We start from the raw sequence: 14,232 nt of genomic DNA, 5'->3' as shown, positions 1-14,232 counted from the left end.
TTACTGCCTCATTTAAGGATGCTATCATACTCTAAATCTTGATATGACAAAGGAAAAGGTAACAGTAGCAAGACCAACCTCTGAAAGACAAAGTAAACTTTTCAACTGACCATAGACAGAAATAGACATTTCTCATCAAGGTTTTCAACCGCTTATTCTACAGCGGTTATGCCTCAAACTTCCCCCAAATGCTGAAAGGTTTTAACCAGTGAAAGATAAATCCTATTAGCAGACTGCAATATCCGTTCATTCAGGTTACTTCTCTTATCATACCCTCAGTCATATCCAAACCCTCATTAATTTAACTGCTAAGCCATACCTCAGCATGCATTACATAAAGATCTTTAACTGTGCTAGCCAAGCTGCAGAAGCAGATACACATGGATTCAATCACCCTACCAAGAACTTTTCCAATAGGCTAAAATACAAAATACTTCTGGTACTTGCACAAGAAAATGTTAGTCACCCATAAATAGCATTAACAGGTAGAAGAAAAAGAATAAACTACCAAAGGAAAGCACTGCCTAGTCCCAAAGCGTGTAAGAAATTTAAAAACTTCTCAGGATCCACTGTCTGCTGACTCTCCCCACACACCACACCTCAGATGTCCCTCAGCATACTCATAATCACAAACAAACCTAGCACTCATTTCTACCACATTTCTCAAATTATTTACCAACAGAAATTGTTCTATCCACAAAGGAATAAGGGTAATGGATCCACTTTCAAACAAACAAAACTAAAAAAAAAAAAAGAAAAAGGGAAGCAAAGGAAATGGGCCATAATTTTGTGTGGCAGACACACTTTCAAAATCAGATTTTCTTCCCCACCCCAAGAACAGAATTGCATTAAGGGGAGAGACACAAAACTTATTCATCACATTAAGTACGCAGAGACAGAAGGGTAGGAGTTACAATTTAGACCTCAAATAGGACAGTCTTTGGTTAAAACATAATCCAGACAAATGCGAGTCAGAGCTGGTATTTATGCCCATGGACTGAGCTGAAAAAGTGTTTGTTTTCATTCACTTCCTAGTACTATGGTGTCTAATCAAAGATTACATAATTTCAACACACAAAGTTAGCTTCCAGGAGTAAGTAAATTACTTAATTTAACAATTTAACAACTTAATAACAATTTAAATTACTTAAGGGATTCACAAGATGATGTGTTATATACATATATATTTAACAGCAACAGTAATCTCTCAAGTTCAACAGGGATGTAATGGAATACTTCCACCTGTATTACACCTATTTACTCACAAAACAGATATCTCAGTAAGGATGATTGTCCTGGTTGGCAGTCCACATAAAAAAAAAAAACCAAGCATGGGAACAAAGAACTCTGAATTTTTGTACCATTTACGCTGATGCAGGGTAGAGTCTTCTGCTTCCTTAGTTTGAGCTACACCATCTAAAAATAAGAAATCCAGAAAGATATTTTATACTTATCTATACTATAGAAACCAGATACTTCCAGAATACCCCAGTACCATAATAAAAATAACTTGCTAGCAATCAAATTATTACTGCAAGACTATATTTGGCATTTATACTGGGTACTTCCTATTTGGAAATATTTCATGAAGTCAGTAATTCAACTGAAAATTTTAACTAAAAAGAGTATTACAGTGTGTATAAGAAAATTTAAAAACACACCAAAAATGCACAGTTTTCCAGGTTTTCCCAGTTTCAAGACATGTATTTGAAACCTGAAACATGTCATTTTAGAAATTGACTAAGAGTTTCAGGGATGAAACAACTAATATTGATGTTACCATCACAGCCTGAAACATGGCATTACAGTCACTCTACCACACCAGGGAAAAAAGCCTTCTATGATAAGCACTCCAGGATCTTATCTGACTTTTGTCTGCTGCAACTTTTTAATCACTCAGCTTTCATTGCTCCTTCAGTGCTCATGGCACTCATGTGCCAACTGCTGCCAGATCATCCTCTGTCCCTCTTCTATGACTGACAAAGCCATGTGCTTTTAAGCCTCTACTGACTGAATACCATGTCCTTGAGCACTAGACTAAAAAGAAGGGGGGGGGGGGGGGGGGGGGGGGGAGCGCCATTTTCTACCACCCTGATTCTCAGAAAAAAGATAAACCTCCCAGAGAACAATGCTGTCATTCACCTCATATTTCAATAGATTTCAACTTCCTTAAACCCTATGGCCTTTGACAGCAAAACGCTCATCCTCTCTACAGGAGAGATTTCCTGCACACACATTCCATTCAGAGCCAAAAAATTCTGAGTCTCTCAAGGACAGAATATTTCCCAAATAATAATACAGCTATATTAATATGGCTTACTTCCACAGCATCTCCAGGCTGCTAACTAGAAGGTACTTGTGACTTATTGTAAACATTAGCTATATGGTGCTATTCTGTATACTCAGAGAAGTCTGCATTTGGTAAAATGACTTTTAGGTTGACATTTAAGCACCTAACTTGAATTCAAGTCTTAAAATTTTTGGAAATTATGAAAAGGTTTTACCACATGGATGATTCCCAAAAGTAATTTTAGAAGAATTACAGTTTCCGGTAGAATTTTCTTGTATTGACATATTCTGCAGGTTGGATGCATTCTCTGGACCAGCTGTATCTTCCTTTATGCTTCTGAACACAGAAGACAACATTTTTAAAAGAAAGGCTTTAAATATGTTTAATATTTAAAGGATTCCTAAACATAGTTGGAAATCCTTCTGAAGTTAAGTTTTTCATTCTAATATATACCAAAAAATACAATAAAATGCACTTGTAGCAAACCATACATCTCACCACAGGGTTGCTGAACTTCGGTAACTCAGTAAGAAGCATTTATACAGAAATCCAAGTTAGGAGAACATTTAAACTTCTGATGGTACCAGCTTTCCTTTGAATCATAAAAATCTACTGGCCTTACTATGTGTGATAGACCTAGATAGGAAAGTGATTCCCTTTCACAAGGAATTCCAGTAGGTTTGGGGGCTTTTTGGTCATATTTCATTATGACTTGGAAAAAGTAAAAATTTCAGAATACTCAAAGTTCTTCACTTTTATTAAGAAGAGACCTCTGGCCTTCCAGCTGTACAGCTAGGGGCTTCACTAGCTGGACTCAAGATTCAGGAAACACTGCAACAGTCAATCTACCTGAGAGCTTAGAGATAGGCACCTCAACCCTCTGTTCTGCAACAGTCTAGGAAGTCTCCGCCAAAACGTTATTGAGAAGAACACAGCCCTGCATAATTTTTGAAACACGGCCTCATCTGTCCAAATGAAAGATACTTTCTTCCATTAGCTTCAAACACCTAGTAGCATAAGAGGACTGAATCCAGTCTAGTAAGCCATCACCTAATGTTTCAGACTGCATAAATGAATTTATGCAGTCTGCAATTTATATACTTTAAAATTAATCCATATTGAAGATCTAGTATTAAATACCTATGCAGCCATCTTTATTCAGAACTGACACATCTTACCTTCATTACTTTGGAGGTAGATTAGTAAGATTAAAGTAATTTTAATCTTAAATGAGAGAGACCTTTAACCACTTCCACACCTTTAAAAAGTGTGTATCATCGTTTCCAAATAATTCCAACTGAACAATTCTTTGAGGCTAGGTAAAATACAGCACAATAAGTTCAACTTACAGTGGTGGTTTTTTTGGCCTTTTTTTTTAAACAAACTATTTCTGAGTGTATTCCTTTAAGTATTCCTATACTTGAAGGAATCAAACACTTAAAGTCAAGTCTCCTATGATTTACTGAAGAGCTTTGGAAAGACAAAGTCTGAGAGAATCTAATCTTACCTTAAAGCAACCAAGGTTCTACAAAAATATTTAATTATTCACAGGCCACACAGAAAACCTAAAGACAGCTACCAAGCAAGGAGGTGCCTCACAAGCTGAAGAAGGACTTGAAAGGTAGGGGGCTGAAAACTGGGCAAATAGAGTATGAAGTTAGACAAAGGCTTTGTATATGAAGTCTGCAATGAAGCACCCAAAATCGACACAACCAACATGTAACTGCATATTCTATAAGAAGATACTCCTGCAAAAAACCACACTTTTCAGCCTAGGCCTAGTACCTCTCCAACTGTGGAAACACTTGCAATGAAGGACAGCCTACGTTTCTCGAACATCATTAATCAGGACTGACTGCAGTATTTGCCAAGTCTTCACGGAATGATATCCAAAGATCATGTAAAGAGATGGAAGGATCTACTGCTTTGATTGCGCACTTATCGAACAGTCAACAAGGTGGTAAATGAGAGATGAAAGATTGATGGGGGGGGGGGGGGTGGGGGGGGGTGGGGCAGTGTGTGTGTCACAAAGACCAGCACTCTGTAGCAAAGACATATAATTGAAGTGAATGGCTGAGGCAAAAGAACAGAAAGCTTACCCACTATACTGAGTGCTGCTTGATGCACTAATAGGAGGTGGTTTTGGCTGCTGATGTCAGGCAGGAGTTCTGCCACGTAGGCAATTCACCAAGTAGTTCAGAGAAAAAATGACTGTTTTCAAAATAGCATGGAACGTATCCTTTATCTTTGTGTTATTTTATAAAACCTTTTACTGAGCAGAAGCATTCTCTGATGCAATTATCATGACCAGAGAAAAATAGGATGATTTAAGTATTATGGGTACCCTTAAGTAATAAGCCATACTGACAGCCATAAAGAACAATACATAAGAAACTACCACATCACACACACAAATCCTAGACAAAAACCAGAGTAATACAGAATGCTTGTCGAACTAGCACAGATTAAGGGGAGGCCAAGTGATCTGCCACATACTAAGAACTATAAATTTCTTTTATAAAATTTAAATCTGCAATGAAGCATCCAAAATCTGCATAACCAAAGCATCCAAAATCTGCATAACCAACATGTAACTATGCATATTCTGCAACAGGGAGAAGACATTCCTGCACAAAACACAAATGAAGTTACTCAATCAACTTCACCTTACAGGAGCTCTTTCAGTCCCCTCTATTTAACTAGTACCTTACTAAAAAAGACTGCAGTCAGTTCTGAATGTTTCAACAGTAGTATCAGGCTTAGCGAATCTGCAGAAAGTAATCCAAGCAGTTGTGTTACAGATATTTGAGATGAAACTGTTGCACACAGCACAACCACAAAGTTGTCTGGTCTCTGGCATTACATACTCTGGTGACCATTAGGAGGTTACCAACCTTCCTGTTGAGTAACAGCATGAAACAAGAAGTAAATTCAAAAAGGTTGCACTCAGTAGGAGAAAGCTCAGAGATGAGAGTCCTCTGTGAGGAATAAAACCTGAAAACAAGCCTTCCAAGCATCAACAGTGCAAACGCTGTTCTCAAATACTGATTTTTAAGGTTGAACAAAATATGGGAAAAAACCAAATCCTTTGGTTAGGATTAAACTCCAGTATAGTTCTAGATAGAAATGCAAGAACCTCAATCTAAGATGGAAATGAACTATGGAGGGGGTTAGGCTTCCTCATCTTGTTGACTGGCTAAGTCACAGAAGGAACAGCCTTAATTAACTTGCCCAACCCTGAGACAACACATACAGTGCCCATGCTGGTATTCCAGGGATCTTTTTTTGTTTATGAAGCAATTATTTATTCTCCGAAAGAAAACAGTTGAGATTTCTCTCTTCCTTGTAAATATTAAAAAAAAACTTGGTTGATCAGACAAAAACATTTAAATTACATTTTCAGTGATGGCTCTCAAAAAAAAAAAAAGTACAGTGCTGTTACTGCAAAACCCATCATATAGCCGTACTCATTAAGTGTATGGACCTAATCCTTTCAAAGTAAACTGTTTAAGTTTTCCAGCTTGAACTCTGCAGTTGTACGAACACCAACAATATGCTCTACTGTACTGACTGGTAAGCATTCAAAAAAGCCACTGATCATAATAAAAGATAACAGAATTTGAATTCAGACTCTATATTTTTATTATAATCTTGACTATCTGCATCAAATACTAGTTTAACATTTTCTAGAATTGATATTTTTTTCTTTCCATGATGATTATATGGCTAAAGAATAGTTAAAGGAAAGCAGACACATCACAAACAATACTGCCTCTGTGTTTAAATGAAAAAAATCACATTCAGTAACACTAATCACGAAAATATCCAGTTAAAATTAAATAATAGATTCCCCCCCCCCCCCCCCCCCCCAGTAAAGTATATGCTGAAAAAAAATTTGTAAACACTTACAAAGGCTCCAAGTTCTTTGCATGATCAAATACCTTCATGCGTCCGCACAACTTCTGAAGTTGTGTTATATGTTCTGGATTGTCAGTTCCCAGACCCGTAGACAAAATCTCAGATCGAACGTTGTATTCATTGACAGACATCTTTAAATCTGAAAGCCTGGTAACCCGCACCTTGAATTACAAAGCATACTAAATGGAAACTGAAGTTCATAAATGGGCTCTCTCCAATGCTAAGCTGTTCTTTAAGTAAAACTTTAAGCATACCCCCATTTATTTATACCTGTAAGCAATTAGTTTTCTCTGATTTTCAAACAGGAACCTACCCATGTTTAATTGTTTTCAAAGTATCACCATCTTTTTCATTGTGATAATGGCTCAAGTAACTACTAGCTAGTCCCATCTGACAGAACCAAGATGGCAATGAAGTAAACAATCCTAGCCCTGATTACACAAATTACAGCCAAAATACACACCACATCGTCAGAATAACTTCTGGACCCAAATAACAATAAAACTGCTGGGCGGGGCACAGTAAGAAAAACCCTAATCAAAACCAAAGCACAGAAATCAGAGAAAGGTTGAGATACACCATATAGGAAAGGAAGATACTAAAGAGAATTGCTTCCAGATAATTTTTTCTTTCCACTTTATTTTTCAGCTTACTGAATGGTCGGATGGAAAACATCGCATGATACATTCCAAAGCACAGGGATAACTTACTGTACTCTTTGGCAGGACCAAGCAGCCACAAGAGGCACATGACGATCCAGAGATACAGGGAGGCCCTTCTGATTAACTTTTCCAGACCATTAAAAAAACCCAAACAAACGAACCAACCCCTCAACTTGCAAGCTACCTTTAATAACAATTCTTCACAGAACTCCTTGCTCATAAAATGAAGTTATTTCTTAACAGGCATCATAAAAATGCAACTAGGTTGTTCGTGCCATTAGTAAAGGCTTAAAAGGCACTTGATTTTTTCGTCCTTTGATGTAACTGCCAGAATAGATTCCTGTCTTTCAAAAAAACTCCTTTCAAGTAAAACACAGCCCTAAGGCAATCTGCTACCTGCAAAGTTTTGGGAGAACAGGAGAATACTCAGAGGAAACATCATCACGTGGATGACATACTCCAACTTATCCCTAGCTATCACCTTCCAGTGAGCACTACCAACAGGAATACTTGGTCCAGGCCCGTACTGCCTTTCTTACAGACCAATGAATTGACAGAAGAACAATACAAACATGACACTGACCATAACATTTTAATTTCAGGAAAACCTAAAAAGCTGACTCTGAGGGAACCAATAATTAAAGCACTTTCATCATGTCCGAGACTTCTGCAACAAGAAGATGTAAAAAACAAAACAAAACCCAAAAAACCACCCCCACCCCCCAGAACAAAAACACCCCCAAAAAACCTTAATACCTGAAAGGTCAGAATCATAGCATTTATATCCAGTTGATGGTTACACGTCCTCTTTTGAATGCTGACAGAAAGAATCTCAGTTTATAAAGGAAAAACTCACAACACTATGCATTAACACTCTGCAAGACCAAGAAGTCTTCTAGATGTTAGTGTAAGTCAAATTGTAAAAATATCCAAGAACAAGAGCACCCATTCTTCCTATTCTGATCAAGAAAACTAAGGAAAAAAGCTTAAAAGCATTTTTCAGTCTGCAGAAAAATTTAGAATGAAATTAACTCTAAACTAGTGCAAGATCCATAAAAGACAGCAAAGACTTAGAAATATAAACAGAATAAATTAAGCTTGGTATAAGAGGTCTTAGATATCAGCAAACAATCTTGGAGGATCAAAGTTTCATTCTTTCCAAGGAATGTGTGATGAACTACAGAACTGATTTTACAAGACAAAACCCTAAAAACTAGTACTTCCAAAATACACTTTTGTTATTAACTTTGTGGAATAGTCTGGATGACATTTATAATAAATTCGGTGCTCTGTTACTGGTGCATAGTCAGCTTTCCAGATTTAAAGTCCAAATTTTACTCAGTCATGTATTCCATCTATATACAAGCATACATATTTATCACAGAATGGTTTAGGTTGGAAGGGACCTGTGCATGTCATCTCATCCAACCCCCTTGCTCAAGCAGGGTCACCTAGAGCCAGCTGCCCAGGAACATGTCCTGACAGCTTCTGAGTATCTCCAAGGATGGAGACTCTATAACCTCTGATCCAACCTGTTCCAGTGCTCAGACACCATCACAGTAAATTAACCAACAGTATTATGTGAATACCACGTAGAATAAAATTAAAATAGGAACAGACAGAAGGAAAGAAAAGAATGGGTGCCCTTCTTACAAAGGAGTTTAGATACAAATATTTTGTAATGCTACAATTCTATACCTACCATTGGATCAACCCAAGCTGTATTTCCCAAGGTATGCACTATTTTTGCTTCATGTTGTTTTCCTTTAATTTTGTGATGAATATAATGAGTTACCTAGAAAAAACAAATTTGCACTGCACTTGAGATGTATACCAACATAACTTTACAGTTATTTTAATTATAATAGAAAAATCTTCTGTGCTTAACAATGAAAAGGGTATTCAATGAAAACAGTTTTGAGTAAACTAGTGAAATACTCCAACTTTACTGTAGGTTAAAATAGTATTAGCCTTTAAGGAAGGAGCTTCCTTAACGGAAGAATACTCAAAAACAGGTCAGTTTACAGAGGCTACCTTTCCCCTGTTACTGAATCCCACAGATTCAAAAGCAGCAATAACTTGTTCTGGAAGAAGCCATTGAAATCACAGAGAAGAAAATCCCATAAATTTCACTTTATTATTTTGTAGGAAAACAAACAAGAAAACTGACTTCTTAGACTCTGGCCCAATAGCAGATATTTATTGGTAATACTAATAAGCAATGAAATTTGGTAACTAAATTTGCAGTTCATAACTGTTTTCTTGCAGAAAATAACACACAGACAAATTAAAGAACTTAAAGGAAATACCATGAAAAACCTGATAAATATTACCTCTGGATTCCATTCAATTTCATTATCAATGGGTTTCACTCTACAAACTACAAATTCCACAGCCTGAGGTGGCAGACACTGAAACCTTGCAGGTAACTGAAGCAGCTGATAGCTCTGAACTTGACTTGTTCTGCCTTCATCTATATATTTAATTTTGACGTTAAAGAACAAATTTTCCTCCTCTTTTGGGGAAATCTCTACCACCTGAACCCTTCATACAGTAGGAGAGGAAACACAGAATTATTATTCATATAATCAGTTGTAAAAAGTTTTTTAAATTTACTCGTTTAAAAATGGTATTTTCATAGCAAAATATCTAACTGTGTGCACACACGTGGGTAGTAATTCTGTTTTCCATTTGGTAACTTAGAGTACGTGATAGCTTCTTAAAGAATGATTTGAATAGCAGTGATTTTTTGCTGGTTTTGGGGGTGGGTTGACTTTTTTTTTTTAACTAAATAGTGAAAGTTTTAAATTACTTTGTATAAAAAAGTGCACATGAATAATTAAAAAGCACCCCAACATTTTTACCTGTGAAAAAGTGTTTTCTCACATAATCCATAAAACGCTAGCTTCTCCACATTTTTAACAGAAATTTTATTACTAGGTTTCTGGAAATACTCATTAATTTCTTCAGCAAGAATTGTATATTGGTCCTTTTGTTTATCTACTATTCGACCGAAGTAGTTTGTTGCATTTACAATGTGGAGAGGCAGTATCTGAAAGCATAAAATACATTAGAAAAAGGAGGACTGGATAATTTCTTAAATTAATGAAACATAAGTTTTCATAACAAGATCACATATCTCTTTCCAGCCCAAAGAGGTGACAGAGATGTTGCTACACATACACATTTCAGAAGATTATGAGTTGTTATTATTATATCATTCATAAGAGTATGAATAATACTAATTGCCCATAATCCAGTCAATACTGGACAGAAATTTATAGAGCAAGAACTGTTAGGTCTCAGTTGGTGGTATTCCACATAAATGAACACCTGTGAACTATACTATTACCTGCCAAGCTACTAATCACTAAGGCATTCCACACCCATTCAAGCTTAATTCTAAGTGTCCTCCAACCTTACAGTAAGTTTTAGAAGAACTGACTGGGGAAGCATGAGGCCTTCACTCTTTTTGCACTAAAATTACTCAAATGAAAAACTGAATACACTACTATCAACGCCAATGCATAAAGGAATAAACAGAACATAAGCCCTCTTCCCACAGAACAGGAATCTTCAATGAAGAAGAAAATCTGAGGTAAACTCAGAATCACCTGCAAAACAATTTCAATTCAAGCGAAGGATTAAGGGAAAATCTTATTTAGGATTTCTTAGGAAAATCTTATTAAGGATTAAGGCACACTTATTTATGCAAGGCAGAGAGGAAAAAGGCTAAAAAGTAACAAACATCTAAGAGATATAGTATACATACTACAGTAATATTAATGTAATAAAAAAAAGTAATATGCTAAGTAGCTTTTAAGACCTGCCTTCTTGATATCCCAAAACCAACGTAAATAATAACAACTTACTGTCACACATCCAGGCGTTGGTATAATTTTGTCTGGTATCCTCTGGGGCACATCTATTTGTAAATTAATTTGATGACGATCTGGACAAACTGTTCTATTCCTATGTATTAAGAAAACGGTTTTAGAAAAGAGCCCTTTGTTTTCAGTTGTAAACTATTTTGATGTGACTTACGACAGCTTTAAACATTAAAATTTCATCAGCCCTCAATATTCAATTCCTGTCTCAAATAGCACCAATGACTGGGGGTTAGACAGGAGCAGCCAAAAAGCTCTTGGTGGAAAAGTTTGTACAACAAACACCAGAAAACTTGTTTCAGAGCAAAACATACACTAACAACACTTATCTACACTAGAAGTCACACCTGAGAACACTTTAGCTTCCTCCTTCAGGCACTACTTACAATCCAGTTACACACAGCTCAGAAGTCATCATCTACTTACCCACTCTGGAGGGACAGGAGACAACAGGGGAGAGAGTAAAGCACAAGCCTCATGCAATTATGGTTAGAATACTAATCAAAACAATGGCTTAAAGTTCCCTCAAGTACATCTAGGCAGGAGTTATAATTATGCTACTATGTATGATTGGTCTCCATAACAATGTTAATATTTTTGTTTTCATAGAAGTACCTAAGAAGACTGAAACAGACGCAACAGTGAACAGAAAAAAAAAATCATGAGCAAAACCTGGTTTGAATAAAAGTATCCAACAAGAAAGTATCATCAAGAAAGTAGACGCAGTCATCATTCAGGGCATACAATGCCTTCCCGCATCAGTATGGGTGTCAAGAAAACTTGGTATTTCCTTACTTGCAAATCCCAAATGTTTTAAGATAGGAACACAGTGGCCTTGAAAATTTCTTATCTTCTTCAGCTTCTAGCATCTTGGCAGTAAAATCATGCAGTTCTGGTGGAATTTCAGCTTCTGCGTGCTGCAAATAGCGCAGAATCCCAAGTACGTGACATGCACTGTTTTCTGTTAGCAGAATGACTGATCTTGTCTTTGTATATTCCTGATCTGCAGGGGAATCCTAAAAAAAAAAATATATATATATATTTATTTTTAAAAGCTTTTATGTATCCACCATGTAATAAATAAATGCAGTATTAACCTGTTAAAGTTTTACTCAAACCTTTACCACGTTACAGAAGTTGTCAGACATGCTGTATAGACGCTGACCAAAGATTCTTGGAGAAGGAAAACCGAAATGTATCACACAAGTTGCATCTGTAATTCCCAAAGACTGCATGCAGTCATCTGTTAAAACTAAGCACATGTTTTATACACACATATAAGATAACTGTAATACTTAAAGCATGTGAAGTATTACATCACATTAGCAATGGCTGTTTCCTTCTCCCCATCCACTGACTTAAGAATTAAGAAAAAGGTCTTTTCCCAATACACTTACATGAGACATTGTATTTCTTCAGCCAATACACATCATAAGCATATGGCAGAAACAGAGTTTCATGTTAGTCTCTAATAATCTAGCATAATTCTGTATCTCATATCAGTATCACAGAATAAACAGAATTGCCCACAGCCAAGTACTTCACAAGAGCAAGACAGAAAACACTTGAAGTAACACAGGAATGTTAACACCTTTGTATGAACCTACAAAGCAGATGTAATTAAGGCAATCTTCTTGCTTTTGACATACAAAATAGAAAACACTGAGTTTGAAACTGGGTAAGAGTCTTTGCTACTGCAAACAACTTGAAAAATAAAATGCTACCAGAACATACAGGAAATTATTACAGTAAGTCTTTGGAGTTTCTAAATTATTTCAAACTGAAACTATCCTCTGTAGTAGGAGGCAATTGTGAAATCATGGAAATTCTCTGAAAGTACTAGTAGTTCTTTTAATTAATGCATCAAAACCACCTCCTTTATGTTCCCTCTAACAAGTTAGGTTCTCTCTTGTAGCAGTTAACCCTGGGACCCAGGAACAACAACAAAAAGAAAAAAGACTATCTGTAGCACTAATAAGTAAAGGGATAACTAGATAGAATTCATAGGGAACTGTCCCTGTGGAAGTGATGAGATAACCTAGTATAAGTATTTAGTGTGGAACATGAGTCACCATGCAGACATAATCACAACTACACAAAAAGAAAATACTCACCTAACACAACATGAGTGCCAGAACTACACTTTTTTGTCCACTGCTCTAAGATATACTTGAAATTAAACTCACTCTCTTTATGTATTTTCAAGGAAAATATGGAATTGGTCTTCAGTGCCTGGATGACAAAGTAAAAAGTTATATGTTCTTCTAATACAGCAATAACTGCTCTAATAAACTCTAATAAATAGTATATCTTACTAGTATCTAGCATACTTTAGCTACTGGAAAGAGAGCCAAGAGAAAGAGTTAATGAAATTTAGGTTGCTTATATTAAAAAAAAAAAAAGAAAAAGAAAAAAGGAAAAAAGAGATTGTGGGGATTAAGCTTATGAATTTCCTGTACAAAAAGAAAACTAATAAAGCTCAGGTTCCTATGGATTAATACATTAAACAGATGTTTAAGAAAGTACAAATTCCATTTGAAGCTTTTCCCACTATTACGGTGTCCTCTCTATTCTGTGTCAATTCTATCATCTAACAAATGCAGGCTCAAGTTTCAGTCTCTCAGAAAAAGCACTAAAAACCCCTCACCCGTCTAGCCATACTTAACTTGCATGAATGTAGTATTCTCAAAAGACTTCATGTATTTGTCAAGTTCAAGGTTCACAAATTAATCACTACAAAAGCCTTGGTTATTTGCCAAACTGGCATGTCTAATGAACTAAGTTAACACTTAAAATATTTTTGTAGACCATTTAAGATATGTGAAGTTGGTGTACATAAGGATTACTACAAACAGCTTCAATACTTTAGCATCAATAAACACTTTTCCTTTAAGCAGTGGTGCAGTTAGTTTTGACATGCCTGAAGAAATTAACCCTCAAGTATTCAAGGAAAACATGTTAGAAAGTCACAAGATAAAACCAAGTTTGCTTTCATTAACAACCATCAAAGATTAAACATTCCAGATACGCTAACATTTACATACGAAGAATCCTTTAAATATCACAGGATCTATTCCAGCTTCTGGAAGGGAATACATTCCCACGTTTCAGGACCAACATATCTCCCATGACATCTGAATAATCCAGCCGCACAGCCTTTTGCTATCCCATCCTTGAAGCTATCACTAAAGGTTTTAATTCTAATATCCTCATAGCTTGCCTCCTTTAGCAATACCATCCCCATCATCCACATCACCCTATCCAGGCTTAACAGAACTGCTTCCCACCTCTTGCTTCTCAGTCAGATCAGATGGCACTCCTCTTACTTCGCACTGTTGGAGGACCAGCAGAGAGACAATGAAAGTATAAAAGAGATTTTTCTATTGCTACGTTGTTACATATATTGATTGCTGTAGTATCTGAAGAAAGAACTATTGCAGGAAAACTCCTTCTTAGCCTCCACCTCTGAAATGCT

General features: G+C 36.2%; 1 protein-coding gene across 1 annotated transcript in view; it reads right to left on the bottom strand.

The window, feature by feature from the left end:
* The window catches only part of TDRD12 (tudor domain containing 12), a 35,848-nt gene that overhangs the window by 2,108 nt on the left and 19,508 nt on the right, over positions 1-14,232 (bottom strand). The window contains exons 17-26 of the mRNA XM_075509863.1: positions 12,872-12,989; positions 11,876-12,009; positions 11,553-11,773; positions 10,743-10,842; positions 9,735-9,922; positions 9,204-9,414; positions 8,573-8,665; positions 6,200-6,369; positions 2,505-2,626; positions 1,362-1,416 (exon numbers count right to left, since the gene is read on the bottom strand). Coding sequence (XP_075365978.1) covers positions 1,362-1,416; positions 2,505-2,626; positions 6,200-6,369; positions 8,573-8,665; positions 9,204-9,414; positions 9,735-9,922; positions 10,743-10,842; positions 11,553-11,773; positions 11,876-12,009; positions 12,872-12,989 — 1,412 coding nt within the window. The remainder of the gene's footprint in view (positions 1-1,361; positions 1,417-2,504; positions 2,627-6,199; positions 6,370-8,572; positions 8,666-9,203; positions 9,415-9,734; positions 9,923-10,742; positions 10,843-11,552; positions 11,774-11,875; positions 12,010-12,871; positions 12,990-14,232) is intronic.

Source organism: Mycteria americana, chromosome 8 (assembly GCF_035582795.1).
Source record: "Mycteria americana isolate JAX WOST 10 ecotype Jacksonville Zoo and Gardens chromosome 8, USCA_MyAme_1.0, whole genome shotgun sequence".
Classification (NCBI taxonomy): domain Eukaryota; kingdom Metazoa; phylum Chordata; class Aves; order Ciconiiformes; family Ciconiidae; genus Mycteria; species Mycteria americana.
This window is presented reverse-complemented; position numbering and strand designations above follow the sequence as displayed.